The 25,778-nt window shown below is 44.0% G+C and overlaps 1 protein-coding gene across 1 annotated transcript in view; it reads right to left on the reverse strand.

Annotated features, from left to right (window-relative positions):
* Nucleotides 1-1,947: 1,947 nt before the first annotated feature.
* Nucleotides 1,948-25,778, reverse strand: part of SCGN (secretagogin, EF-hand calcium binding protein) — a 44,689-nt gene continuing 20,858 nt past the window's right edge. Inside the window, exons 6-11 of the mRNA XM_045003092.1 lie at nt 24,910-24,987; nt 11,399-11,454; nt 9,407-9,452; nt 9,248-9,307; nt 8,618-8,686; nt 1,948-2,636 (exon numbers count right to left, since the gene is read on the reverse strand). Coding sequence (XP_044859027.1) covers nt 2,508-2,636; nt 8,618-8,686; nt 9,248-9,307; nt 9,407-9,452; nt 11,399-11,454; nt 24,910-24,987 — 438 coding nt within the window. The 3' untranslated portion in view covers nt 1,948-2,507. The remainder of the gene's footprint in view (nt 2,637-8,617; nt 8,687-9,247; nt 9,308-9,406; nt 9,453-11,398; nt 11,455-24,909; nt 24,988-25,778) is intronic.

A 25,778-nucleotide genomic window follows, 5' to 3' on the forward strand; every position in this document is an offset into this window, starting at 1 on the left:
AATTGGTAAGACAAAGAACTATGGAAATGTAAGGAATTACAATGTGGCTGTTGGGCTCAAACTACACTCACTGAGAAGGCTGTTGTTCAGGACACTGCCACACCACCATCACCACATTATCCCAAGCGAGTATGAAAAAACAGGTGTGCACCTGAATTTATAAATTGTTTAATTGGTGAGTTGCTATTCCAGGGCAGAATAATCCCTTGCAACTCAAGAGTCTGCAGTAGTCCACACACAACTTTTAGTTAGGTTCTAGTCATGTAAACAGTAACGTGTGTGTTTGGAAAACTTTTTGAAGGAACGTGATTTCCTGTCCCTTTAAATATTTGAGCATTCTCCCCCTCCCAAGCCTCACTTTCATGTTGGTTTCAGTTTTGCTGCCTGAACAATAAAAGCTCCCACAGCAGACAGCTGTTTCTATCAGCTCAGCTCTGTGTCTATCTCCTTCTCTGCTGGATCCAGATATAACACCAAAGTCCCTATTTCTCAGTTGTACTGTGAGGCAGGGTCAGTGTCTGTGCAGCTAGTGAGAAACTCCCCACAAAGCCCAGAGTGAACAAACAAGCAGGAAATGTCTGTAGCATTTCAGTTTTATTTTACTTGGTGCTTGTGCAATCAAAAAGCCCAAACCTATCACAGTCTCTAACCACATTTCCTCTGTGCATCTCAAACCCTTATGACCCAGGAGCAAGACTGTTTATTTACCCAAAAGAATTAAAGGGAGAATTCCTGGCCTCAACTGAATTCAATGGAAAACTCCCACTGTCTCTAAATCTTCCTATCCTAGCTTCTAGGATTTGATCCAAAGCCCACTGAAAGTCAATGGGAAGCTTTATATTGACTTCAAAGCAATTTGGATCAGGCCTTTATGCAGCATCTTCTTTGGGTATGTCTACACTGCACTGTAAACCCAGGGTTAGAAGAACTTGAGTTAACAGACCCTGGGTTTGTTAACCTAGGGCTTGAGCAGCTACATTCTTTATAACACCAGGTTAAGAACTGTTGAACCCTAGGACCCAACCTGGGGCTCCAATATCTACACTGCATTATGTGGTTCCGAGTTCAACCACCCATATCCCAGACTTCCTAGCACCTTCCCCAAAAGTGGCTGCTCTAGCCCTTTGTTTGTGGTGCAGCGTAGGAAAACTTGACTGGCCAGAAAACTTGACTGGCCAGAGGACAGAAAGTCGGCCCATAGGATTGTGGAATACGTTTGGCCGACTCCCCGAACACAAGTCCAGTGGGACTGCATCTAAACACTACAAAGAAACAGGGCTTGAAGCCTGGGTCCTGGCTTGACTCCAACCCAGACCCTCCACCTCCTGTGGCCGGGATCCTCAGACCCTAGGTCCAAGCCTTGGGTTACTGCAATTTATGTGTGGACAGAAGCGAGGGGTTAAACTTGAGCCTGAGTTCAAACCCTGGGCTTACATTACAGTGTAGACACCCTTTCTCTCCCCAATTTTATGTGCTGAAAACATTTTAAAAAGTCATAAAAATGCTTTTCTCCTCCCAGAAAAAAATCAATAAGACAAGAAATACTTTTATTTGAAGAGTGAAATTATTTTGTGCAGTAAGTGATTTCTCTGTGAGAAGTTTCCACTGTACTCTGTAGCCTGGCATATGTAAAGCCAAGGCTTGACAAACCCACTAGGGCTCACTCGACTCTAGAGTGCAGATTGTGGCAGTATTTGATGAAGGCAGTAATGGAATGGTGTTCCCCATTTTTGATCAATTGGTAGGTGTGTGGATATAGACATTGTTTATAAAAAATGCACAGGCCCCACTGGTAATTTCTTCTACTGAACAATGTGAATCTTAACACTTAACGTGCTCTGTATAAATACAGTGAGATGATAGATAGAATATACATAGTATAGTATGACTATCGAACTGTGATGTATGGCTGTCCATCAGTAATGCATAAGCACCAATCTTATTGTATTTCCTTAATTGCTGTTTTTATTCTTGCACAAATAAACTGCAATCCATCCAGTATTATACTGCTGTACGCACAAGCACAATGATCATGTTTAGAAATATAGTGACTTCACATAGAAGGCAGTCATCATAAAAATCAGGCAATGAAAGCAGCTACAGTATGAGAGCACTAATCTTACATTTTAAGGAAAAACTCATCCTACTCCAAAGAATTGATTGTAGCAGTATTTTCTGAAGGAAGTAATGGAACGACATCCCCCATTTTTGATAAACTGGTATGTCTGTGGATATGGACATTATTTATAAAAAATACAGAGGCCCCACACTTAATTTCTTCTACTGAACAATGTGAATCTAGTTATTGAATTGAAAGGCCCTTCATGCATTCTCCACTCTGTGGCATCCTGGTGCAAAGGAACTTTCATTACAGCAGTGAGGTGCCTATATCTTCCACGTTCAGCACTATCACACAGATTGTTAACACAGCACTGAAAGAGTTCTACCGGCAGCAGCAAGTTCTTACAAAGAAAACATTGCAAACAATAGGTGAAGCGCATTCAAATCTATGGGTTCATTTTAAGCCCAAGACACAAGGCTAATTCAGATTTTTGAATTTTTCCATCCTTGTTCACATCACAGTGATGGAGCAGAATCTGACGGAACTTATCCAGGTCCACACCAGTAATGCTGGGCTGGAGACAAAAGAAAGAATCATTGTTGGGAAAGAAAATCTCTCAGTCATTTTTCTAACAACATGTGCCAATGGGAAATGCAGAATGACTGAAGCATATGAAACACATTGAGGAGGGAGATAATGGAGAGAAGGATGAGGGGAAAGGTCTTGTGGCTGTACATAGGTGCAGTGGGTTTAATTAGATTTAAGGAAGTCTAAATAAGGAAGTCTAACATAATTTCTGTATTCGGTCCAGAGCATAAGTGACTGATAAAAACGTAAGAACGGCCATACTAGTCAGACCAAAGGTCCATCTAGCCCAGTGTCCTGTCTTCTGACAGTGGCCAAGGGCAGGTGGCTCAGAGGGAATGAACAGAACCAGTAATCATCAAGTGATCCATTTCCTGTCGCCCATTCTCAGCTTCTGGCAAACAGAGGCTAGGGACACCATCCCTGCCCATCCTGGCTAATAGCCATTGATGGACCTATCCTCCATGAATTTATCTAGTTCTTTTTGAACGCTGTTATAGTCTTGGTCTACTCAACATCCTCTGGCAAGGAGTTCCATAGGTTGACTGTACGTTATGTGAAGAAATACTTCCTTTATTTGTTTTAAACCTGCTGCCTATTAATTTCATTTGGTGACTGCTAGTTCTTGTGTTATGAGAAGGAGTACATAACACTTCCTTATTTACTTTCTCTATACCACTCATGATTTTATAGACCTCTATCATATCCCCCTTTAGTCACCTCTTTTCCAAGCTGAAAAGTCCCAGTCTTATTAATCTCTCCTCATACAGAAGCCATTCTATACTCCTAATCATTTTTGTTGTCCTTTTCTGAACCTTTTCCAATTTCAATATATCTTTTTTGAGATGGGGCGACCACATCTTCACGCAGTATTCAAGGTGTGGGCATACCATGGATTTATACAGAGGCAATATGATATTTTCTTTCTTATTATCTATCCCTTTCTTGATGACTCCAACATTCTGTTTGCTTTTTTGACCGCCGCTGCACACTGAGTGGATGATTTCAGAGAACTATCCACAATGACTCCCAGATCTCTTTCTTGAGTGGTAACAGCTAATTTAGACCCCATCATTGTATATGTATAGTTAGGATTATGTTTTCCAATGTACATTACTTTGCATTTATCAACATTAAATTTCATTTGCCACTTTGTTGCCCAGTCACCCAGTTTTGAGAGATCTTTTTGTAGCTCTTCACAGTCTTCCTGGGACTTAACTATCTTGAGTAGTTTTGTATCATCTGCAAATTTTGCCACCTTACTGTTTACCCCTTTTTCCAGATCACTTATGAATATATTAAATAGGACTGGACCCAGTACAGACCCCTGGGGGACACCACTATTTACTCTCTCCAGTCTGAAAACTGACCATTTATTCCTACCCTTTGTTTCCTATCTTTTAATCAATTACCAATCCATGAGAGAACCTTCCCACTTATCCCATGACAGCTTACTTTGCTTAAGAGTCTTTGGGGCGGGACCTTGTCAAAGGCTTTCTGAAAATCTAAATACACTCTATCCACTGGATCCCCCTTGTCCACATACTTGTTGACCCCCTCAAAGAATTCTAGTAGATTGGTGAGGCATAATTTCCCTTTACAAAAACCATGTTTACTATTCCCCAACAAATTATGTTAATCTATGTGTCTGACAATTTTGTTCTTTACTATAGTTTCATCCAGTAGCCCGGTACTGAAGTCAGGCTTACCGGCCTGTAATTGCCGGGGTGACCTCTGGAGTCCTTTTTAAAAATTGGCATCACCTTAGCTATCCTCCAGTCATTTGGTACAGAAGCTGATTTAAATAATAGGTTACAGACTACAGTTATTAGTCCCAGGGCAAGATTAAGGCAGGGACTTTAGGGGCTGCAGCCCAGGGCCCCAGTTCAAGGGGGGGGGCCGCAAAAATAAATCACAGGCAATGATCTCCAACTCTGGGCCACTAAAAGTCCTGTGGCACAGCAGGGCTCAGGCAGGCTGCCTGCATGCCATGTCCCCATGCCACTCCTGGAAGCAGCCGGCTGCTAGGACGTCTCTGCGGCCCCTGGTGGGGCGGGGAGGCAGCTCCACGCACTGCCCCCGCCCCCAGCACTGTCACTGCAGCGCCCATTGGCCAGGAGCTATGGGGGCGTTGCTTGTGGGTGTGGGCTGTGCATGGAGACATGCTGTCCTCCTCCCCCCAGGGGCCACAGAGACGGGCTAGCAGCCAGCTGCTACCAGGAGCAGCTTGGGGCTATGGCACACAGGCAGGCAGCCTGAGCCCTGCTGCGCCACCGTCCGGGAGCCGCCTGTGGTAAATGCCTCCTGGCTAGAGCCTGCACCTCGCACTCCCTCCCGCACCCCAATCCCCTGCCCCAGATCAGAATCCCCCTCCTGCACCCAAACTCCCACCCAGACCCGCACCCCCTCCTGCAACCCAATCCCCTGCCCCTGTACTTAAAAAGTAATAGCAAAAAAAGTTTAAGTATTTGGCTAGCTGTACTTCAAATTCTTTTTTGGCCTTCCTAATTATATTTTTACACTTCATTTGCCAGAGTTTATGCTCCTTTCTATTTTCCTCACTAGTATTTAACTTCCATTTTTTAAAGGATGCCTTTTTGCCTCTCACTGCTTCTTTTACTTTGTTGTTTAGCCATGGTATCTCTTTTCTGGTTCTCTTACTATGGTTTTTAATTTGGGGTATACATTTAAGTTGAGCCTCTATTCTGGTGTCTTTAAAAAGTTTCCATGCAGCTTGCAGGGATTTTACTTTTGGTGCTGAACCTTTTAATTTCTGTTTAACTAACCTCCTCATTTTTGTGTAGTTCCCCTTTCTGAAATTAAATGCTACAGTCTTGGGCCGCTGTGGTGTTTCTCCCGCCACAGGGATGTTAAATGATCTAGGATCACATAGCAAAACCTGCTGCGGAGCTGTGCACAGAACCCAGCTTTCCTGACTCCCAGTCCTGTACTTTAACCCTGTTTTAAACATTGTGCCTTGTGTAATGTGTGTGATTGATAGATAAATATTCTCTAAGTTAGTACTATGTGCCAGACTAATTCTATTGCTTTAAACAACCCCGAAATACCATGGGCTGGCTAACACACTATAGAAGACTTATTTTAATGGCTACATTTCCATTGTATTGCAATAGTGCTGTATCATTTCTTTGCATTAACATCTTTCCTTTGTTCTCACATTCTCATAATGAGAACAGAATTTGTGGTGTCAAAAATATCAGCTTCAGCCATGGTTACAAAAAGGAAGATGATGATGAAGAAATCCCTTGAGGGAAGAATGTTCCCACATCAGATGACCAAGTGTCTTCTTTTCTTTGTTTCAGTCATTGTTCTGGTTACTAAGGTCTTCACAACCTTTTCAGGCACCACGGCAAATGTGAAAAGCATGTTATTGAAAGTGTACCTGCTCATCTGAGACCAGCTTACAAAAGTACATTTTTTATATTTCCATGGATAGATGTTATCTGCTATTTTTGTTATTATTGGTTACATGTACACAAGGCTAAAAGGCAGCCTACAGTTAACTGTGTGTAAATGGTGGGAAGGAAAAGATTGAGAGTGGATGGAGTGCAGGTTATGGAAAAACAAGAACTGATGTTCATCAGGCTTTCAGATATGGAAAGGCAGATGTCATCATATCCAATCCATATTGTTAGTCTTCGGATACGCACAGTCAATATAAAGACTAGTTCTTATTCTTAACTGATATAAGATACACCCTGATTAATTACACTTTATAATAGGAGGAGCTGGTAACAACCCCCCTATATTTAGGCTGCCTAGCATTTTCCATTATAAAGAATGCCTGGGATCTTTTCTTTGAGAAGCTCCCCTACTTCCATTGTTTGCAGAAGACCTTTGATATTTGGCAGAGGAAATCCTCTTGGGCTACACGAGTGCCTTTTCTTTGTCCCAAGACACTCCATTTAGAATTCGCTGAGATATAAAGTGTTAAGAACTGCCAATTCCTTTGTCTCTCTGGCATGCTACCAAAACTTTCCCGAGGAATGTCAAAGTCATTGCACATTCCCAGGCTGGACTCATTCAGCTGCCAAAGCAGTAGTACCAGCACATGCTGCAATGGGAACACCAGCAAAGTGCTCTCCTATTAATTCCCTGATCCAGAGTATGGCCCCAGTGGTTCATTTACATCCTTTCCCTTGGGTTTACCACATGGGTCAGGAGCTCCCCCAACTCCTGGGAGGGGAGAGAGAGAGACAGACAGACACAGGGCTTCCTTCAACCATCCATCAAAACCCAGCATATGGCACTCAAAGCCATTCACACCTCTGGGGGCGACATATAGGACAGGAGTTCTCCAAACTCCAGGGGTCGAAAACACAGAGAGCACCGGGCCAGGCTGGACTTCCCCTCAACCACTCTCAAACAACCTTCCCTTGCTGCCAGCTAATCCAGTTAGGAGCAGTCTGTGCTGAAGTGCTGAAGGTTCAAACTCTGGTGATGATTCTAAACTGGGGTAGCTCTTAGCCACAGCATATCTCAAATGCAGTTTCACATGGGAAGCCTCTAAGGGTCTGTCTACACAACGAGTCTCAGAGTCCAGGTCAACTGACTTGGGCTTGTGAGACTCCTGCTACAGGGCTAAAAATAGCAGTGTAGACGTTCGGGCTTGGGCTGGAGCCTGGGCTCCAAGACCCTCCTGCCTTGTCAAGTCTCAGAGCCTGGGCTCCAGCCTGAGCCCAAACATCTACACTGCTATTTTTAGCCCCATAGCATGAACCCGAGTCAGCTGACCTGGGCTCTGAGACTCGCTGCCACGGGTTTTTTTGCAGTGTAGACGTACTCTAAGGTAGCCAAGATTGAAACTATGTTGGTCAAAATCAAAAGTTCAAATTGCACCTGGAAACTAAATGGAATACAGTGCAGTTATAATCTCCTGCCTGTGAGACACACCAGTAAACAGGCAGGGCATTGCCTGCACTAGCTGAAGAGTCCAGATGATTTTCAGGAGTAGCTCTATGCAGAACACATATGTACTAATTCAATATGGAGATAGCAAAGACATGGACAATTATGGCCAGGGCCACATCCAAAGAAAAGATTATAACTTTCCTGCCAAGCACAAATGGAAAAAAGAACTCTGAATCTGCACTACACTTAAGTTTTTCTGGTATAGCTATGTTGGTTAGGAGAGTGAAAAAAAATCACTCCCCTAACTAACACAGACATGTCTGCAAAAGCCCTAGTGTAGATGCAGTTACACCAGAAAAAAGTGCTCTCTTTAGCTGGTGTAAGCTGTGTCCCCACTACATCAGTTTGCCAGGATAGCTATATCAGCAAACCCCTTTTAGTGTAGACAAGGTCTTGGCCAGAGTTGCTATCTGCACATCCAATAACACCTGAAGACTTGATTAACACACTCACCCCCCCAGACTGTGAACCACAGTAATAAAAGGTTGGTAAAACCTTGTAATTGAAGGAAGTGATGTAATCTCCGCCATTTCCTCTGGTTGTTCCACCCGCCTACTACCATCAACTCAGTCTTACCTGGAGCAAATGTCATTTCAAATCAACATCTGAAACATTCTGTGTGACCCAAACAAGATTCCCCTTTTTCCCCTTTACCCCCAACAGCTAAATCAGTGCCCTTCAATCATTGAATCCTACATGAACTTGACCAAAGAAAAAAGTGTGTATATGTACAGTCTGAGACTGAACCTTCAACTAGTGTTTGTTGAACTGCATTGTCTGTCTAATTTAGAACATAAACTATCTTAGGCCTCTATTAAGAAGAAACTACTGGTCATTTTGAATTATACCAGACTGTGTGTCTGCCAGTGTTAGTGTGACATGGACAAATGTCCAACAGTGTTCATGCAGAGACCATTAAATTCATTTCTTCTTATGACTAAATTTGATTTCAGATTTTCAAAGGTTTGTGGAAATCAGGAACATATCATTCCTATGAAAAATATGAGAAACAATAAATGCAAAGAATTGTGAAGCCACCTTGACAAGCTCCATCATATCTTTGACAAACCCATCCACTTCCGGACCTTCCAGTTCTCCTGTTTTACTCTGAAAGACAGAGGAAACATTAAAGGCATTTCACCAAGTCAGAAATATAGTAATATTTTCTACCCATCAAGTCCCCCGCAAACTCCATGTATCCATAAAATCCTGTCCTCCAAACTATCGCCTGTGATTTCTCCTCTCCCCATAAACTGTGATGACATCTTCCCTCAGCTGTTTGTGAGGCTCTTTGGTGACTACCCTACAAGTCCTGTGAAGGCAGGAAATGGCACTGAAGTGCTGCTTTCCAAGTGATATAGGACAATTAGGGAATTCAGTCTCTGCTTTGCCTCACTGGTGCTGCAATCAAAAGAGCTATGAATCGGGGTTTTGAAGGTGGCATTCTGGTTGATGGGGTGAGGCAAGCATGTGGTGCAAAACTGCTTGAAGGACACAGAGCTAAGGCCAGCTCTGCTTCTGTGATTCTATAAACACTGCTTCCCCTGAGGAAAGAGACCCCTAACAATACAGCATCACCCAATGCTACACTGCATAGGAATGAATGCGAGTCCAAGTCCAGATGTGCCACTTAAACTGCAGTATAATAATACACCCCACAGAACTCACAACATCGTAGTGTGCAAAGATTTTCTCAAAATCGTTCTTCCTTTCTTCTGTACTACAAGCCTGAATGCAGGGGAAAAAATGATAATGGGTTGAGGCTAGGGCTGAGTTATCTCAGCTGAAAAAAGTAGAACGAATGCATTAGAAAATAGTGCTACTTACATCCATTTTAAATTGAAGGAGGAAATTTTCCTGGAGTGCCAAAATCCTAAAAGGAGAGATCTAAATTATGATCTTTTTGGTTATCGTATTAGTTCTACTTGTCCAGGAGGCAAGAAGATTGTAGATTATAGCGGTCTTAAGAAGGAGGTACTTTCTGAGAGATTTGTGGGTGATGTGACCATAAATCCCTCTCTGTTTGTGGGGAGTTGTAGTACGAATCCCTTGGCTCACTGTTCTGAAAATGGACTCCTTTATGTTAATGACTCTTACAGACATAGGCACTGACTCCTTGGGTGCTCTGAGGCTGGAGCACCCACGGGGAAAAATTGGTGGGTGCTCTGCACCCACCGACAACCAAACTCCCTGCCCCACCCCGCCAGCTCACCTCCACCTCTGCCTCCTCCCCTGAGCACGCTGCGTCCCCACTTCTCCCCTTAGCTCCCACAAAACATGGCAGTGCTTGCTGCCACAAAACATCTGTTTCATGGCGTAATAGGCTGTGGGAGGGAGGAAGGAGGAGCAGGAACTTGGCATGCTCAGGGGAGGAGGTGGGGAAGAGATGGGGTTGGGGGCGGGATTTGGGGAAAGGGTCCAATAGGGGCAGGGAGGGGGTGGAGTTGGGGTGGGGACTTTGGGGAAGGGGTTGGAATGAGGGCAGGGCAGGGAAGGGAGGGGGTGGGTCAGGGGTGGAGTCGGAGGGGCTGGGGGGGGTCGAGCATCCACTGGTCCCAGGAGAAGTTGGTGCCAATGCTTACAGAACATTTCCAGTGCTAGGACCAGTGGAGGCGGTTAGCCTTGAAAGCAAGAGCTATTGTCCAGTTATTCTGTAATTGGATTGCTGTGCTGAATTAAAGGAAATTCTCTTTCTCTCTTTAAAGTGGAATCAGTGGAATATGTTTATGAAAGAGAGAAAGAGAGAGCTCTTCTCATGGATGAATTCCCTGGTTGTGAAAAAAGGACAAAATAATACTGTCTTGAGCACTGACAATGTACAAATGTCCCCTTAAAGCACTATTAAAAGCCCTTCTTTCGAGCAACTATTCCAGCTCTGGGTCTCTCCTGAGCACAGAATGCCAGTCACATCAAATTGTGCCCTCACTGAGGTTTTGTGATGTGACAAATGACAAATGTTCACTCTGAGCTGGAGGGAATCTACTAAATCCATTTTACTAAGAGTCAACTAGCATGTGTGTTATAAGCAAACCACTTACAGAGTCATTATCTAAGAGGAAGCTGGAATAATGGCCTTCCTGTGGTATTTTTCATTCATTCTCTCTCTCTCGCTCTCAATGTGTGTCTCAGAAAGTAAAGAATTAAAGGATTCTGGGTTATTATTCTCAGCTAAATGTTAATGGCAAGTATTAAAGGATTCTGGGGTGCATGGAGAAAGGTGAGGTCAAGGCACAACTGAATACACACACACACGCACTTTGTAGTGGCCGAGAAGGTGCTTCAAAGGAGGTAACATGGCAGCTGAGGGAAAGTATTAAAAGATTCTGGACTGTGTGTATAGAGGTATAGTCAAGGCATAGCTGAATATATTTTCTCCTCATTAAGAGACAGCTTTAAGTATGCATGTTACAAGGTGACCACTTTATATATATCTATATGGATAGAAGCGAGGTCAAGGCACCGCTCTCTATATATTCAGTAATGCCTTGACTGCACCTCTATACACACAGTCCAGAACCTTCTAATACTTTCCATTGGCTGCCATGTTACCTCCTCTGAAGCACCTCTTCAGCCAGTACAAAATATTCTAGGGCATGTTAGTGAGGGAAAGGCAAATCCTGGCATTTCCTAGAGCTCTAATGCAGCAAGCACGTGGATGCTGTGGTAACGGGGACCATGCTGTAGAAACACCTAGACAGCCTGATTTCACTTGAAACATAGGAAGAATTCAAACTCAGACCTCTGCAGTATAAACCATCAGCTTGTGCCCAGGTCTGCTGCTAGAAGCTGCTAAACCGTAACAATACCATTAAAATCTACCTTGCCAGGTCATTCAGATCCAATCGTCCATCTTTATTTTTGTCAAAGATCTTCATCTAAAATCAAGAAGACAAAATTGCCATAAAATAGTAACACAGATAGCTGGGTAAGAAAATATGAACACAGAATGGCCTAGAAAAATTACACTGCCCTTCCCACTGTAAGGATAGCAGTGCAGAGGGCCCAAGTCCCCAAGAAGTGTGCTGACTACCACAGCACACCATCTATACACCTCCGATGGTGCAGCATGCTTCTCCCATATCTGATCAGCAATGCGGGGAGGGAGAGGAGAATGACTACTTCTTCATACCAATCCCTTTTGTCATGACCCACCGGTCTCAAACCAGGGCCTGCAAGGTTCATGGGAGCAGCCATGCTCCAACCCTCCACTTGGCAGCCTGCTGGCAATAGCTTACCTGAAACCCATGAAGCCCAGCCCCAGTGTGAGGCTCCGCTCCTGAGGTCCAAGTGGTGGAGTCCCAGAGTGGATGATGGACCTGCTGGCCCTACGTAAGCTAGTGTCAGGAACAGGAAGCCATCTGAACAACTGGGTTTCATCTTGGTCCAGACTGTGCCCCCTCCCTGTGCTTCCTGCTAGCTATACCTGCTCCTGCTTCCCCTGATTGATCTCCTGACCTTCTGACCAGTGGTGCAAGTAGAAATCATTTCTTGCTGGTACTGCACTCATGGGAGGGACACGGGGGGGGGGCACGTGACCTCCCCATGTGACCCTCCATGTGACTCATCCCTGCCCCAGACCAGGGTTCCCATGCTCTCCCCGTCCCCTCCACCACCACATATATGTATATACAAACATCAACATGCTTAACTACTCACTTTCCCCCCAAATCCATAGTATTCAGACTGTTTATATGGAATATGGGAGTTGTGTGAGGAGCCATTTCAGCATATGTATGACTTATTAAAAGACAAATTTTAAGTAGAACTGTATCCTAAACTGCTCTATGGTATTGTACCCAAACATTGCATTTCAATGGGGGATTCAACTTCCTTTACAGGAACAGACTCCTGAAACTCTTACCAGTCCACAAAAGTGGTCCATAGTCATGCAAATAGTCCCATGGTCTTCAATGGGATTGATCAAATGATTAAGGGTTTACAGGATTAGGTTCCAAGTTTGTAAATTGTTCTGGACGAAACTGACAATGCCTGAGCTGTCAGATCAGAAGGAGCTTCATTGGAATAAAGGTGAGCAGATGTGTGATAAGTCTTAGCTCCGTTGCTAAGATGAGGAACGTATTTTTCAGCAAAGTTCTTTCAGACTCCTGAGGCAGCTGGTTTAAGGCCATCAGTGTCTGGCATTATAATCTTCACTTATAGTTCTCTCACCCACAAAGCTGGAAAATGAGGCACTTGTTTTCTTTGTGTTGCTGCTCCAGTTCCAGTTAACAAAATGCATGTTAGACTAGTTTGGCTGCAAAGAAGAATTCTATGTACATGGGGGACAACACCTGATTCCTATCAGGCTGCAGAACTGGGCTGACATCAGAATCCAAACATCCTCTGGTCAGTGCAAGCAGAGGCATTCCTCTAATGATTTGGACTTGATGTGATGCAGTATGGATGCCATGGATAATTCAGACCAATGGGGAGAAACAGAATCAAAAACATTGTTTAAACACCTTCCCTCCCCCCCACCCCCCTTAAGGACTCCTGACCAAAGTAACAGCACAATACATATGCTAACAAACTTAAATAAAGCCTATGTTTAAGTTTGTTAGCATATGTATTGTGCTGTTAAAGTCATATAAAGAATGAATGCCCTCCCTGGCTGCATTCTGTTCCTGGAGTGGGGGGCTAGCGCCAAGTCTTTTCGGTACCCCATACCTGCTAAAAGTCCTTTGCTGGTACCTCTTAAACATTTTAAAAACCTTATTTGCTTTACATACAACAATAGTTTAGTTTAGTTTAGTTATATATTATAGACATATAGAACGTTAAAATGTATTACTGGCAAGTGAAACCTTAAATTAGAGTGAATAAATGAAGACTTGGCACACCACTTCTGAAAGGTTGCCGACCCCTGTGCTAGCCATTCACACCTGTCACAGAAGTAAATTGTGTCCCTAATAAGTTCTTTACTAAATTAAATACCAGCATCACACTATTGTCTTTGGAAAAATGTTGGCCCATGAGCAACTTTAAAACCCTCCAATTCTGATTTCATCCTTATCCTCATCAGTTGTAATGGTTATGGTACAGACCGGGGGAAATGCTTCATTCTGATACACAGAAATGTCAGCATTTTATATTGTCAAAGCTGGTGGGTTTATTTGGAGCAAAGCCTAGCATCAAGAAGAACCGGTTTTATCCAGGAATTTCAGATGGACAGTGTCAAGGAGTTAAACCTTATGAATATGGGTGACACCTTTTGCTTAATGTATTCAGATTGTTTCCTCCTTGTGACTCACTCCCATATATTTTATTTTATTTTATTTTGGAGTTCTTTGCCTGTTTGAAGAATAAATAAGAGGTGATCACTTAAGTCAGGAGAAAAGAGGCTCAATAAATCATAAACATGAATAATTCATGGAAAAATGGTGTAGAAAAAAAGGATTCCACTTTTTATTGCAAAAATGGTATAATATTTCATCAAGCTAGGCTGCTGTTCTCTTTCCCATATTCAGTATTGGGATAACTAGTAACATTTCTTTCACGAAACTTACTCCTTTAATGGTTATAGCTCTTCTAAAAATCAAAGTGATTTTATAAGTCCTTGAGAAGGCATATGTGGTCTGTCTCCCCTATTTACACCTTCTATAATAGGCACAGTGTTCAGCAGAGAGTTCAATCCATGTGACACAGAATAGGAAAGGAAGATCTCACAGTACTGCCAGGGAAACCAAGATGCTGTTTCTAAACATCTTCCAGAACTGAGGCAACTATGTCAGAATTCAGTTCAGAGCCTGATACTTACACCGACTCCCAAGAGCTCAGTAAGTAGAGAATGTGAGAAGGGGCCCAAATGTCCTGAGAAGCCTCTATATAAATATTTAGTCCTAGTGTCAAACACATCTCCTCCCTGCACATCACAGAGTCTGTGGTAATACTTTTTATAGTATTAGCTTTAGATAAGAACAAATAACAGTATTTTACTGAACGAATTCTTCCGAATACTTTACCCTATACATATTCAGCATGTGGTTTTTAAAGAGTACTCAACATTGGCTCAACTTTATTCCCACTGAAATTAATTAAGCCATGACCACTAAATCTTTGGCTTCTCTATGAGATTGAAATAAAGATACTAATTAATACCAATTGTGATGGCAATTTATGTGATAGAGACACCTGACTGTGACCCTAAGAAGTGGATAGAGGCCAATAACTCATTGTGCATAGGTCAAGCCAAGCCACTAATTACTTCTTCATTCATATGTCTCCTTAAGTCTCCTTGCCTTCCAGGATGCCCTCAAGGAGTACATAGTATAAAACATAACATAATAATAACCCTCCCTGCTGTAGTTATTCCCTCATCTGGGCTTTCCAGTGTGTGTTGTCTACCTTACTTCTGTTTGACTTCGATGACAAGAGCTCTAGAGTAGGAAATGACTGTGTGTGTGTGTGTGTGTGTGTGTGTGTGTGTGTGTGTGTGTGTGTGTGTGTGTGATCAAATAGCCATGACCTGTGTTCACGACTACTACTGTGGGCTAGATTAGAATTGGTGACCTAGGCGTGAAAGGATTCCTGGCCCATTACCAATCTCCTGAGCAGTTTGGTCCCCTCTTAATTTTAATTTGGACCTAAAGTTTAAATTTTATTAACTTTAACTGTGTATTTTCTAACTAATCAGCATCATTTCTTTCCCTTTGCTTCCAGCTCCCCCATCTGCCTCTTTTCTCTGAGCTCTGCCTTTGCCAAACCAAGAAAAACTCTCAGGGTCAGTGCCAGCCTCTTCCCAGGGTGTGTGTGTGTGTGTGAGAGAGAGAGAGAGGTGGGCTAGACAGAAAATTTCAGGGGCTGCACTTTACATCTTGTGGGCACACATATGGGAGCACTGAAGCACCCCTGCCCCCATGCAGGGCCCAGGAGGAGCATGAGGGCTCCGGCCCCTTGCTGCCTCTTCATGGAAAGGGGCCTGGAGCTGACCAGGACTCCAGACCTGCGGCTTGAGGACAGCCCTGCACACCTCACACCGCCTGCCGGCTTGCAGCACAGCTCAGCTCAGCGCCTGGCAAGCCTGCTGCTGGTGCCCTCAGACTGCCACATTGTCGGGACTGGACCCTTCACGGCATCTGCTGGCCCCTGCCCACCCCGCTAACAGCAGCAATATCCCCTGGGTTCCCAACTCTGCCGCAGCCCTCTGCCCCTGTGCCACCCTCACGGTGTGCAGTGCCCCGCATCGGGCTGCGCATTACCACGTCACCACGTGCCAATCCCCTCCTTGCATGATGCCTGCTTGTCTGGAACTCCTCCCCCACCCTCACTTCCTCTCTGCTTGGGGCTTTCCACCCCTTGTCCATGCTCCCCATTTCCCTAACCATGCCCCCCTTCCTCTGTCGGTGTTGCCCCCTCTGCTATGCATCCTTCCCCTGTGATTCCCCTCCCCTAATCAAGCCCCAGCTTCCCCCTCTGTGATCCCCCTCCCCTATGAATGCTTCCCCTTTCCCCATCTGTGATCCCCCTCCCTTATGCACACTCCTCCCAATCTTTTGCCCTGCATGTTCCCTTCTCCCATTTGTTGTTATTTCCATGCCCCCACCCCTTACCCATGCTTGATATACCACCCTGACTTCTCTGCTGCTGCTGGTGGCAGTGCTGCCTTCAGAGCTGGGTGCCAGGCTAGTTGCTGCCGCTCTCTCCGCTTTGCCTTCAGAGCTGGGTGGCTAGAGAGTGGTGACCACTGCTCCTGGCAAGGCACCCAGCTCTGAAGGCAGCGCTGCTGCCAGGAGCACAGAAGTAAGCGTGGCAATGCCATACCATACCACCCTTTCTTCAATGGTTAAATTTTGTGCTGGGAGGGGTGGCTACGGGAGGGTTAAGGCAAATTTTGGGGTGGTTATAGCCACTGTAAACCCCTCCCCAAGCTCCCTCATCTTTTCAGATTCTACTTTGCCTATTATAGGACCAACATCCTAAATAAGATTTCCAAATACATTTCATCTTTTGTCCATTCAGGTCAACAAAGAAAAAGAAAGTCCCACCTGAAGGCCTAGGTTGTACCTTTCTGTAATAATGATTTGCACATGAAATATGGAAAACATGTACTCAATATGGAATGGCTTTCAACAAATTAGTTCAGGTACCACATCTACTAAACTAGACATAATCCCATTACTTGGACAACTGTAGCTCATGCACATCTGCTATGTGCCATCTCTGCATGTATTACACATCAAATGCCTGGGGATACATTTATTAATTAAACTTGCTAATTTCAAGCATGTGTTTGATCTAATCCGATAATTGCATACACACACAAAGAATTACAGCAGGTACACCCCCATATCATGGATCTATTTGTGTACAAACACACATGGGAGGTTTAAATAGTTGTGGGCCTGATTTTCATTTAAACCATTTTGGCAGCATAAAGATGCCTTTCAGTGGAAACAAATGAACTGTACACCCACTTGAAAGTACCTTTACGTTGCCAGAGTGGTGTAAAAGAGCGTCGTGTAAATGAGAATAAGGCCCAGCATGTTTAAACAGTACGGCATTTTTATCAAAGCTTAATGAAAAATGGATTATTCTTTGGGAAAGCTCCTTCAGGAAAGATGCTTCCTGGTGAGGTTTGCAAGTAAGTAGTTGTGCCTGAAGGGCATAGGAGTTATTTGGCCCAATTAGCTCCTGATGGGACCATTGTAGCAGATTGCCTGCTGAGAGAATTGTTTCAAGTGCTAACTGCCAGAGTTCTGCAGATGAGCTCAGTCCTGAACTCACTTTACAGACCACTGAGGAAGGTGTCTCAAAAGGGGTGTAGAAGGGGAAAAGGGAACTTTATGGAATGTAGGCAGCCCTTGTTGTCTTTGCCTACTCAGCATCTTGAGGAAGTAATGTTGTTAGCACATGACTATCATCATGCTGATCCCATGTGGGCAAATACCTAGGATAGAGTGGCTGATTCAGCACCTGTCCATCCAGGCAAACAGCCGGTGTCTCACATCTTTGTAGAACCCTAGTGGGTTCAGACACATCTGATTCCTTGTGGCAGCAGAAGTTGGTAACTGTAAGTCACCAAGACATCAGTTTTAACATGCTGGCGGAAATTGATGCTGTCTCTTTATGGCAGAGTCCAGTCTTTGAGTTTACAATGGTTTTAAATCTACATCCAAACAACCAGCAGTATGTCTGTGAAAATGCAAATTACCTGGCCGACAGGGAGGAGGAAGCTTTGCCCCTCGCTGACAACATAGAGCAAACAGCTGAGGGGGTGCTGCTAGAAACATTTACCCCTCATCAGCAGGTAGGTTCCCTTAACCAAGGGAGCTCAAGTCTCAATCCTTCAGAAAGGGGGGCAGGAAGGACTCACCCAGAGGGTGACCCCAAGACAGGAAGTGGATATGCACAGCCCTGGGGTTGGGAGACAGCTCCATAAGGGGCCTGCCAGTAACTGCATCCTAACCTCACCGATGCCTAAATATCAAAGCCCCAAAGATGTGCTTGGATTAAAAACGTATGCAGGATGGAACACTGTAGTAAAAAGAAAGCCAGTACCTATGTACATGCAAGGATCCAGGAAGGAATTAAAGGACACAATGGGTATTGAACAAACCAGACTATCTAAACAGAAGGTGTTGCATGACAAGATACTTGTAAACGTCCATTTGTGATGAAAACTTTGGCGGTAACGTTAAACCTTGTGGTGAAAAATGTGATATCAATGTTCAGGAGCTAGTTCTCAGATGTGGCCACAAGGAGGTGCTCCAACTGTGAGTAGTAAACCCTGGAATATGGGGGTTCGCACCCTTAGCCACTAAACAACTACAAAGTGCATAAACATACTGCAGTAAGGATATATTAGTGATAAAAACAATGGTTTTCACTTCTATATGCATTCCATCTGATGATCTTGTGAACTTCACAGATATGAATGAATTAACTGGGTGTTGTGAAACTAAGTTCCCTTACCTCCATTTTACAGAGAGAAAAGGGAAGGCAAAGAGAGACTAAATAACTTGCTCAAGATCACGCAGGAAGTCTGTGACAGAGCTGACAATAGAACCAAGCCACATCTCCTGTGCTTTAAGTCTTTCCCCGCCAAATTACATGGGGAGAGATTAGGGGCAAAAACCTACCCTCTTCAAGTAAATAGGAGTTTTGTCATTGACTTCAGAGGGGCTTTCACCTTAGATTCTCTCCAACCACTAATTTCCATAGAACAAATACTCTACTTCATAATTAGTTTTTATTCAGGCAAAATCCTGTTTGAATTTTTGGTCTCAGCACTCATATTGTTATCACACAAAACTAATGCTTTATTCTTTTGTAGGCAAAGATAGTGTTTTGGGTGGTTTTTTTTTAATGTAATAGGATATTGTGGTGCTTAAATTAAAGCCTTTTGGTGAATCCAATGTTATCATCAGTGGGTATTCAAAAAAATGAACCACAATAACCTTGCTCTGTATGTGATTATTCCAACAGCCTATGTAACTTGATTTGCAGAAGCACAAACTGGTAATGAGCTTTCCCTGCATGCAGCAGCATTAATACATCAGGACTAACAGCTAAAGTAGTTTTGTGAACTATAGAATGCTAAGAACAGTCAGTGCCTTTACTTACAAGGTAACTAAGGAGTGCAAGGGGCTTCTGCATAGGAATGAAAGGTTTCTGTTCAGTCTTGAAATGAGTGAGTGCTATATGGTTACAGATGCTAGAAAGTTATAAATGTAAAAAGAGGCACCTTCTGCAAATGCTGATTCAATCATTACTTGGCATCGAAGCAAATCAGGTAAGGACCTTGGCATTTGGCCCATTGACAATATTATCCTAGAAACCCTCCCTGGACCTGATTCTCCTCTGCATTGTACTCCAGATACACCTGTGCTAAATGGGTGTAAAATGCAATCAGGTTAGAGTGGTAACAATGTACACCCTCTTGGCATAGGTATAAATGACTACACAAGATGTAAGGCAATGGAGAATCAAGCCCAATGATGTTGTTTTATTTACAATATCTTGCTGGCTAATAAACTTAAATAAAATGGTAAAAAGGATCAGCAATGAGGTGCGGAGAGGAGGCAGAGAAGAAGTACTACTAATACAGCAGGGGGGACTAAGACAGATAAATGAGAGAGAAGGAGATGTTAATTCAAGCACAAGGTTAATTTTAGGTCTGGTTATTATTCATCCATAGACAATACCCACTAAAGTACATACATTAAGACTAGGATTCCATGCTGAGGTTCTGACAAACATATGAGCTTGAGTCTTGTGGTTTTTGTGATTTCACCAGAACCCATAAGTCCAATTGAAGCCTCATTATGTGCAGCTGGAGGGAGATTATTTCTATTATTATTACCATCATTTTCTCTTTGTGGTGAAGCAGTAGCAGGCATCACCGCATGTGTTTTCACTATCTTTCACGTAAGTTTAGGAGGGTTGAATATTTTCACCCTATCAGCAAAACCTCCCATTTTCTTTTCTAAACTATGGTACCTGCCTGGTCTCCCCTGGTACCCGGCTATAGTATTCCTATAGCAGGCTGCTGTTGCTAAGAGCTATGGGTAGAAGGTGCAGTGATTTGAACTCTGCCCCGGAGAATTTGCTCCCTCCCTCCACGATGCTTGTTCTGGGCCAACCGGAAGAACAAGAATCCTTAAATCACTTCCAAACAGAATTTCCCTGAATGATGGGGAATTGCAAAATGCTATGTATCTAGCTGTACATGTATGCATACATGTGTGTGAAGGCAAATATACACACACAAAAATTAAACAGGGTGAAATTCACTCCTATGCAGCCTCTAAATAAGCCAGCCTCCACAGCACAGAAGTGCCCTTTTAGCTCTCCTGCAAATAGGAGCTTCTTTGTTAGAACAATTATACTAGAAGCCTTGCCCCCATGGGCCCAGCCCTGCAAGGTACAGAGCACTGCTCAGCCCACCCCCGCTCTAGGGGTTCCTTCACCCAGGCTGGCAGCGGGCGCTGAGTGGGACTGGCGGAGGGTCCCCGGCTGGCAGAAGCTGGCGGCAGAAACCCCAGAGTGGCAGCAGGCTGAGCCACTCAGCCCGCCACTGCGTGCCATCAAAAATCAGCTCATGTGCCACCTTTGGCATGCGTGCCGTAGGTTGCCGACCCCTGGATTAGAGGTATACATTAGGTTAGCTAATCTCTCTTCCTGCCAGTGCAGGTTTGTTTCCTATTATTCCCTTACTAGAACTTTGTCTGGTCTAGTTTTAAATGTGCCAAAAGATAAGGCTTCCATCATTTCCCAAGGGAGCCTATTCCACACACTAATGATTTGCAATTTTTTCTAATGTTCAGATAAAATTTCCCCTTCTGAGTTTCATCCCATTACTCCAAGTAATATTTGCTCCCTTCTAGATATTTACACCCTGTCTGTTACAGCTCCATTTTGTTCTTACAGCTGTCCCCTTACTCCATTTTGTTCTTGTTCTCCTCTGTGGCCGCCCCTCCCTGGCTGTTAAGTTGTTTACCAGGGCCTCTGCCCTTCTCAAAGGGAGGGCCCCTTAAGTTGTCTAACCAGAGCCATTGCCCTTCTCAAAGGAATGGCCACTTATGCTAAGCGGGACCACTGCCCTGTTCAAAGGGTTAGTCCTGTAATCACCTTGTTAAAACCTGGGCTTGGTGTAGGGTGGCCACTGTCCAGAGCTGCAAGACCTATTATGTTTTTAGGATCTTGGGCATGAGTCAGACCTCTGGGCTCAGGGCTAGTCCAAACATGCCTCTGTGGCTGCCTGCAGTTTTTTCTCTGCCTTCTCTCCTCCTTGTAAGAGGGGGAGCCAATCAGAGTTATTGGCGGGAAGCTGCCAGGGTTTGCCTTTAAAAACAGACATTTTTTTGAACAGACTTCAGAAAGGTTCTTGCATTGCTGCCTGGTCTGATCAACCAGGGGTTTTGGGGGTCCTTTCTCCGCTCTCATTTTATTTTTGAGCGTACCCCCGTTTTTGAAAACCCCCCCCGAACAACGAATTTTGCCTGGAGATCTCCTGATTATTGTGAGCGAATTGAGCCCTCTCTGCATCCTCTGATGCTGCTGCTGCTGTGCCTGCTTCTGCCCCTGCTGCTGCTGCCTTGTGGGATGGTAAGAATCCCTCTGTGAAACTTTCTATACTTTTATTTTATTATTTTAGCTGCTGGCTCTGTCTCCCCAGCACACAGACTCAAGCTAAACCTTGGTCTGTGTCCTAAAACCTCTCTTACCATCCCGCCCCCCATCCTGGCTGTTGGCTCTGTCTCCCCAGCACACAGACTCAAGCTAAACCTTGGTCTGTGTCCTAAAACCTCTCTTATCATCCCGCCCCCCATCCTGGCTGTTGGCTCTGTCTCCCCAGCACACAGACTCAAGCTAAACCTTGGTCTGTGTTTTAAAACCTCTCTCTTAAACCCCGTGGCACTCTGCCACTGAAAATAAGTTTGTGCTGCTGCCTAAGTTCTGCTCCTGTGGGCTTTGCCTTGGACTGTTTTCAGCTATATCCACTGCTGCAGTCACCCCCCACTCTTTGGAGCTGTGTCCTGGACACACACCACTCAGCCCTCTGGAACTATCCTTAGCATAAGGTGCACCCATTAAGTTAAGTTTAGCATTATACTTTGTAAGTTAGGCTTAGAGAATTGTTGCATTGTGTTTTAATTTGTGTAGTCTTGGTTAAGTTAGCTCATAGATAAGATTTTGCTGTGTTCTGTATAATTGTAATTGTCTGTCTTCCCACTGCAAACACCCCCCCCCCAGCTTCTCTGTGTCTTTCTACCTTGTTACACTCTCTCTGCTGCTTAAGCTTGCAGCCTGTTTGTTCTGTCTCACTAAGTTTAAATCTCTAGCATAAAACCCCATTGGTTACTTTCTTCCTTTCTGATACCCCTCACATTCTACATTTACACCACTGTGACACATTTTTACCTAAAATTGTTTGTTATTTAACACATTTTATCCATAACTGTTAGTTGGTTATATGCTGCTGTGACACACCTTTTTACATAGAAATCGCTAGCTACCTGTTACATTTATACCTCAGTGTTAACTGATTACCCACTGTATTGTATCCTACTGTGTTGTACCCCACTATTGAAACCCCCTTACTGTTCACCAAAAAGAAACCCCTCCCCAATTGTCTACCTTAACAACCCCATACCCCTCACTATTGAATTTTCCCTGTTTTTGTATTTTCTTAATAAAGTTTATTTTGCACCCCACCCGTGTGGTAATTGCTCCCCAAGATCCCATATACCTGCTGGCAGGGACACACCCTTCAAATATTTGTGGACTGTTACAATGTGCCCATTAGTCCCAGCACTGTCAAGCTATACATAATTAATATTTTGAATCTTTCCTAGTAAATGAATCCCTCTGGCCTACTCATCTCTGAACTCCTTCCAGTTTGTCAACAGTATTATGGTAATTTGGTGCCCAGAACACGATATTCCAGATGCAGTTGCCTGAGAATCACAGAGAGGAGGATTATCATAGTGCTCTTTTGTGACACTGCCTCTGCATATACAGCCCCAAACTGCATTGGACTTTTTTCCCTGCAATATCACATTGCAAACTCAAGTCTAATTTGCTGTTAGATAGCACCCTAAATTCTTCTGGCATAACTGCTTTGCAGATTTCTTCCTCCTGTTGCATATTTGCATTTCAGATTAGATATCTCCAGATACACTAAAGTAGCCATTTTTCCAAGTCTGAAGCACAGAGATGTTAAATTACTTGTCCGAAGACACACAGCAAGACAGGAGAGTATCTAAGAATAGAAACCAGATAACTTCTGAGTCCCAGCCCCATGCTTGAACCACTAGACCATGTTTCTTCTCAACTGTATTACTATCTAACTGCACCTGTTGTGTTAGCAATCATATTATGTGCAATGGCAGTTGCTGTGTCTTGGGAAATTATGGGGGAAACTCATAGGAAGGGGAAACAAGTCAGAGGCTATGAACCAACCATTCTCTACAAATTTCAGATTGCTTACTCTCCAACTGTTGCTTGGAGTACTCACCAGGGAAGTAAATCTTAATGGAGCCTTGCAAAAGCTATTTGCTACCAGAAATCTCTTCTGAAAAGACTTTTATGCTAATTGTGGGGAATTTTTTTTCTATTTTCAAGGGGTTTTGCTATAAAACTACTTCTGTAGTCTGATTTCATTCCTTTTTAGGGGGAGTGGAAATGTACTGTCATAAGTGGACATGTGAGATTTGACGGTAAAACAAAAAGAAGTTCAATTAGTTCTCGAGTTAGATATAAATTGTCAAATTTGAAGTCATGAGTGCTTATGAATGTGTCCACAAGCTGTTTATGAAAGTAGCATTAGTTGAAGGTTTTGATGGAACTCGGATGACATCTTCCACTTCATTATCAGAAATGAACTATTTTTCTCTGAGTTGGTTTCTTATGCTCTCTCTTTCTCTCCAGGGGCAGCTCTAGGAATTTGGCCGCCCAAGCAGGGTGGCATGCCGCAGGGGGCGCGCTGCCGGTCCCGCGGCTCCGGGGGACCTCTTGCAGACGCGCCTGCGGAGGGTGCACTGGGAGGGCGGCAGGCGGCTCCGGCGGACCTTCCGCAGTCATGCCTGCGGGAGGTCCACCCGAGCCGCGGGATCAGCGAACCCTCCGCAGTCATGCCTGCGGGAGGTCTGCTGCTCCCGGGGCTCCGGTGGACCTCCTGCAGGCATGACTGCGGAAGGTCCGTCGGAGCCGCCTGCCGCCCTGCCGCCAAAATGCCGCCCCACGCACGCGCTTGGCGCACTGGGGTCTGGAGCCGGCCCTGCTCTCTCTCTCTCTCTCTCTCTCTCTCTCTCTCTCACACACACACACACACACACACACACACACACACAAACTCTGCATACAATTTTCAAATGTGGGTACCCAAGTTGTTTGCATAAAACCCACATTTGTGCATGCAAAATGGCTGATAATATAAGCAGATGGGTACATACGTTATGCACACAGCTACCCATTTTGCATATACAAATGCCTGCTTGCAGCCACAATGTTGTGGACACATCGTAACCACCAATGATTTAAAGTATGTGTGTGTTCATTCCTGAAGATCAGGCTTAGATTAGTGAATTTTAAAATGCTGCTGCTTACCCAAAAGGCTGTTACTAGTAGGGAAGGAGCTGGAAAGCCTGTGAGGATGTGGGGTGAAGAAGGGAACTAGCCGTGCATTGTGGGTTTTGAGGAACAAGAGATCTGAAAGCCTGTGTGGGGGCTGGGAGACATTGGGGTCTATGCAAGGAGAGGGAGCTGAGGGTTGGGTCTAGGTTGTGTAAATATGAAGGTACCTCCTTAGCTTAACTTTTGAACAAGTTTAGACAGAGTTTGATTTGTCTAAAATTCTAGTCACAATAAATAATACTATCCTTGCTTACCATTGTATCAGTGTATTCTTCCAGCTTTGCCTCAGGAATCATCTTTCTGTGCTGCAAAAAGAGATCTCCCAGGAAGTCCTATTGACAGAAAAGAATCAGAGTAATAGACTTTACCTTTTGGAGTTCAAGGAATAATATTAAAAATTGAGGCCCCAATTTACCAAGTTACTTAAACACAAGCCTAACTCTGAGTACATGAGGAGTTCCACTGGCTTCAATTTAATTTAAATTTATTTGATCTTTTACTTTTTTTAGTTTATATGTAGTGTTAAAATATATTTTAAAATAATCAGATTCTCCTGTAACAGACATAATGGAACTGTGAATTAGAGGATCAGCTGTATGTAGGGGACAGTGGATTTTTTTGTTAGTGACATTTATTTCTTCCCAAACACTTAACTTTCTAAATAATCTTAAATCATTACGGCCCAAACTCTACAAAGCACTTAGGACCAGATTTTTAAAGGTGTTTAATCACCTAAATCCACACTTAAGCATATGTTGAAGTCCCACAGACTTCAATGGGACCTCAGCATGTGCTTAACTTTAAACATATGCTCTCTCTCAGCATATGCACAGTCTGCCCAGCCATTTGACAGAATCAGCAGCAGCAGCCAGGTGAAGAGCCGGTAGCCCGCTGTTGAAGTAAGCCAGCAGGCACTCATCAAGGATGTGCGACATAGTCTGAAGTTAACCGCATCTACATCGCAGGTTGTTAGAGAAACCCCTTTGAAACATCAGGGAAGTGTGAGATGGGGTCAAAGTCATCAGTACCATAATGTCCTGCTATGCTGATAGCAACATAAGTTTCTCGCAAACAGATTACATCGGTACTGTGACGAGTGGCTAAGGACTAATGACTCTGTGTT

Source organism: Mauremys mutica, chromosome 2 (genome assembly GCF_020497125.1).
Source record: "Mauremys mutica isolate MM-2020 ecotype Southern chromosome 2, ASM2049712v1, whole genome shotgun sequence".
Classification (NCBI taxonomy): domain Eukaryota; kingdom Metazoa; phylum Chordata; order Testudines; family Geoemydidae; genus Mauremys; species Mauremys mutica.